General features: G+C 42.8%; 1 protein-coding gene across 2 annotated transcripts; it reads right to left on the bottom strand.

The window, feature by feature from the left end:
- Positions 1–1127: 1127 nt before the first annotated feature.
- Positions 1128–4026, bottom strand: LOC306856576 (keratin, type I cytoskeletal 19-like). 2 transcript variants are annotated; one of them, XM_079395937.1, is made up of 8 exons: positions 3324–3864; positions 3037–3119; positions 2803–2959; positions 2558–2719; positions 2280–2405; positions 1606–1826; positions 1469–1482; positions 1142–1360 (listed from the first exon to the last, which is right to left on the bottom strand). In XM_079395937.1, the coding sequence occupies exons 1-8, from the start codon at positions 3789–3791 to the stop codon at positions 1296–1298; spliced, it is 1296 nt and encodes a 431-aa protein (XP_079252063.1). In that variant the 5' UTR covers positions 3792–3864; the 3' UTR covers positions 1142–1295. The 2 variants fall into 2 exon arrangements, with proteins under 2 accessions (XP_079252064.1, XP_079252063.1); XM_079395938.1 differs by lacking the exon at positions 1469–1482 and having other exon boundaries at positions 1128–1360; positions 1598–1826; positions 3324–4026.
- Positions 4027–4282: the final 256 nt, after the last annotated feature.

Genomic DNA, 4282 nt, shown 5'->3' with positions numbered 1-4282 from the left:
AATATCCAAGAATTAGCATGTCTCTTTTTTTCTCTGCTGTTTCGGCATGAGAATCAACATTCAACATTAAAGCGTGATACATTGTTTCCTGTGATTGTGATCCCAGTGCATTATGCCACACTAGTCAGCATGGCAGAAACAATTTCCATTGAGATACATGTGACAGATAGCCTAGCTCTTTCCAGGCATTATAAACTGATACTCTTGTCTCTCGCCGGGTTCAGTGGCGGCACCTGTAATCCAAGCTACTGGGAGGCTGTTTCAAGAGAACAAAAACTGAGTCAGTGAAAACTTGTTGGACAGGCCTTTTTAAGTTTTCAAATGGAAGATTTCATTATATTATATAAAATTTAACAACATCACAGAACACATTGAGCAATACAACAGTGCACCACCACTGCCGGTTTTTGGTAAAAATGCCATACCACACCCAGTCGACAACCTCTGATTGCAGAAACTTGTTCTGAAACTAACACAGTTTTATTTCTGATTCATTGCATTCCCTGAAGTCAACAGGACTGGAACCATTTAAACAGCTAAATCTCAGCTCGTCTCTTCAGTCAGCACCTGAACAAAAATAATGGCACACCTATGTCTGCCAGTGAGTCTGCTTTCCTGTAGGGACACAGTTGAGAGTTACTTTTGTACTATTTTCTCTCTATGTTTCACTAAGTCTTTTGTTCTTTCTCGTTATAAAGATTACTGGTCATTACATGACCTGTTACATCCGGCAAATCACGTAAGCGTAGAACAAATTTGTCCTTAATCTTAGCAAATAAAGCCAAGATACATGAAAGTACAAGCTAACAGCACTATCTTTCATCCAAAAAAAGTGTATGTACATGCACGTCTCCCTTTCTCTTCTGCACATATTTTCTTCTATATATAGACTAAATTTGGTTTTATGCAGTTTACACAATTGCAATTGTTTATGAGGGTCAAAGGTGTTTACCGATAAAGGGGAAGTCAGCCGGCCAGCTGTTATGACCTTCCCTTCACCGCTTTTGTGATGGATCGGTTGCCAAGCAACATATACACTATTGTTGTGAGGCTGTTATGGAAGGAACCCATGAATAACACTGGGAAGACTGAGATCTGAGACTGAGACAAAGAAAAACAATGCAAAAGTAATTCACAACAGCAGCTTTATTTTCAGAGACAGGTTTTATCACACACAAATAAGAGTATAATTTGTTTTTCTTTCAGCAACACTTGTTCTTAGTATGCATTCAAAACCAAATGTATGTGTGTGTCCAGATGTTGTCTCATAAAGCAGTGTGATGTGCATTCAGTATTTAGAAGGTATGCTGTGTCTTCTGGATCGTTGTTGTTCCACCTGTGCTGATGGTGACAGTTCCACCTGAAGCAGACAGAGAGAGAGAGAGTCAGTAATGCAAAAGCACTTTACAGCATTCACTGCAATACCTGAAACAGACTAAGCAAACTGCAATAGAAAGACTTTAATTACCTGGTATTTGAGTCCTGGATAAAGGAAAAGAAAATATGCATTAGTGAAACCATTCCAGAATTGAATAATGTAACATGAACCATATTCGCCACTGCTTTTGACACACAATAACTGATAAATGAAAGAAACCGATTTACTTGATGTCTTGATTTTCCAGGAGGCTCCTGTAGGTGGCGATCTCCTGCTCCAGGCGTGACTTGATGTCCAACAACAAGGTGTAATCACGTCCCTGTTGCTCAATGCTTGCCCGCACTTGACAGAGCTCGCCCTCCAGCATGTTGATTTGGTTCTGGTAGCCTCCTAGCATGGCGCTGTACCTAGCCTCTGTGTCTGCCAGTGAGTTCTGCAGTGCCGCTTTCTGTGGGAGTAATGAGAACATGCAGAAATAGGTCACTATGTATACCAAAAAATATTTATTTTTGTGAAAATCTAATGGATTGGAACAACATTAGGGGGAGTGAATGATGAGTGAATTGTCATTCTTTACACAGTATGAAGTCCACAAACTTCCTTTACACAGTGAGTCCACAAACGGAGCCTTCAGATCTCAAGACAAAGATAATAAATGGCTTTTTCATTCCTTTCATTGTACCTCACCTTCTTCCTGGGATTTAGAGGACTTTATAAAATAAAGCATTCTTGACATATCTCACACTCACCCTCTTTTCCATCTGTTTCTTGTACATCTTTCTGTATACTTTCTTGTCCTGCTTCCCTGACCTCTTAAGTAATGTTTTTTCTGAACTTCGGTTCAGATAATGTAATCTCCTGCTCTCCCCGCTAAACTTCCTACATTCCACTTGTATCTCACCATGCTGAGTTGAGACTGCAGCTCGATCTCCAGACCCTGTAAGGTGCGTCGTAGATCTGTGATCTGTGTCTTGGACGTTTGTATGGTCTCTGTGCTGATGGCCACATCTTTGTTCAACCCTGCCGTCTAAAAGAAACAGAAATGCACACAATATGAATTCAAGTACTGTTTATCAAAATCTAAACTGTATTTTTATCTTACTTCAGAATCACTAGTACTGGAATAGGTGGTTTATTATTCAGTGAAATCAGAGATCTTGATAGCAGATCAAGTCTTACCTTGTCTTTAAACCAGTCTTCCTGGTCCCTGCGGTGTTTCTGTATGACGGTCTCATAATGAGAACGAATCTCCTCCATAGCCTTGTTCAGGTCTTGCTGAGGAGCAGCATCAACCTCTACATTCACTGTGCCTGTCAGCTGTGACCTCAGTGCAGCCAAGTCCTGTAAACCCACAAGGCTTCAGCATCAGGTCTCTGATTATCTTCACAAGTTAAATAAACAACTACATGCAAGTTACTACAAACCTCCTGGTGGTTCTTCTTCATAAACGCCAGCTCATCCTGAAGACTCTCGATCTGCATCTCCAGGTCAGCCTTTGTCAAGGTCGTCTGGTCCAGCAAGCGGCGCAGGTTAGCGATGTCAGCCTCCACAGACTGCCGCATTACCAATTCATGCTCGTATCTGATTGGTGGAGAAGCAGGATGAGGAATGAACCCACCGATCATGTATGAAACTTGATCTTGCTAAAGAGAACTTACTTGATTCTGAAGTCATCGGCAGCCAGTTTAGAGTTGTCGATCTGCAGGAGGATGTTGGCGTTGTTGATGGTAGCATTTTTAATCTGTAATGAAAAGCATTGATATGCAGTTTTTAATGCATGAATTCATTACAGAACTGCAGTGTTGCATGCCAAATGTGTCAGACTTTGGAATGTTTTATATGAGAATCCAGTATGCATTGGGTTGCAAGGATTCTCTATAATCTGTAACTAGATTAGTGCACTAAAAATTTGTTATGTTGCATATTCGTTCAGGCATCACTGTACCTTGTCTTTCAGGTCATTGATGGTGTTCCAGTAGGCGCTGTAGTCCCTCTGTGCGATCGGTCCTTTCTTGTCATAGTACTCACGGATCTGCCTCTCCAAATTGGCATTGGCAGTCTCCAGCGAGCGCACCTTCTCCAGGTAGGATGCCAGACGGTCATTCAGGTTCTGCATGGTGGCCTTCTCATTCAGCTGGACCAAGTCACTGTCACCTCCAGCAAACATTCCAGCGCTGAATCCTCCACCGTATCCTCCTCCGTATCCTCCTCCAAAACCGTATCCTCCACCATATCCTCCACCACCGCCAACTCTGTAAGTAGAGATGCGGGTGCTTCCTCCCATACCACCTCCATAGACGCTGTAAGCTTTCTGTGGAGCGGCCACTGAACAACCCCGAGTCTGGGTGATAATGGACTTTGAGGTCACAGTCCTGGGAACTGTGGTGGTTTTTGAGCGAACAGAGATCGACATGGTGGATGGATGCAGAGATGAGAAGAACGCGGAGAGGACACTGCAGGAAACTGCTAAAGTTGTCCCAAAGAGGAATGGTGCCTTCAAGCTCAGCCCGGGCCTCTTATAGAGATGGAGCTTGAGGGCGGGTCCTGCATTTTGTGGATGGGAGGGGGGAAGGAGTGTGTGTGCCAGACCCTTCTGCAACCTCCAGTTGAGACTCAAGGACCAGAGTTCAGTTTCCGCCCTAGTGAGGAAACTGCAAAGGAATGTCTCTGTGTCTGTTACTACTGCATTGTCCTCACCCTTGAGAATTCAATGAAGGGAGTGCAATAAGGTTTCGGACACTTTGACACACACACACACACACGCACACACACACACATTTATATGTGTGGCAGTTTTCTCTCTGTCAGTCTCTTTGAAACAGAACAAAGACACTAAACCAGTAATACCAAGCAGTTTTAAATAATTTTTTATGTTTGATCAAGCAGTAAGTGAACATAAACCTG

Source organism: Barbus barbus, assembly GCF_936440315.1.
Source record: "Barbus barbus genome assembly, chromosome: 37".
NCBI classification, from domain to species: Eukaryota; Metazoa; Chordata; class Actinopteri; order Cypriniformes; family Cyprinidae; genus Barbus; species Barbus barbus.
This window is presented reverse-complemented; position numbering and strand designations above follow the sequence as displayed.

Coding starts and splice junctions, on each gene's coding strand:
- LOC306856576 (XM_079395937.1), bottom strand. CDS start 3,791: ATGTCGATCTCTGTTCGCTCAAAAACCACCACAGTTCCCAGGACTGTG. Junction 2,960..3,036: donor GCCGATGACTTCAGAATCAA/GTAAGTTCTCTT, acceptor TCCACCAATCAG/ATACGAGCATGAATTGGTAA. Junction 2,406..2,557: donor AAGACTGGTTTAAAGACAAG/GTAAGACTTGAT, acceptor TGTTTCTTTTAG/ACGGCAGGGTTGAACAAAGA.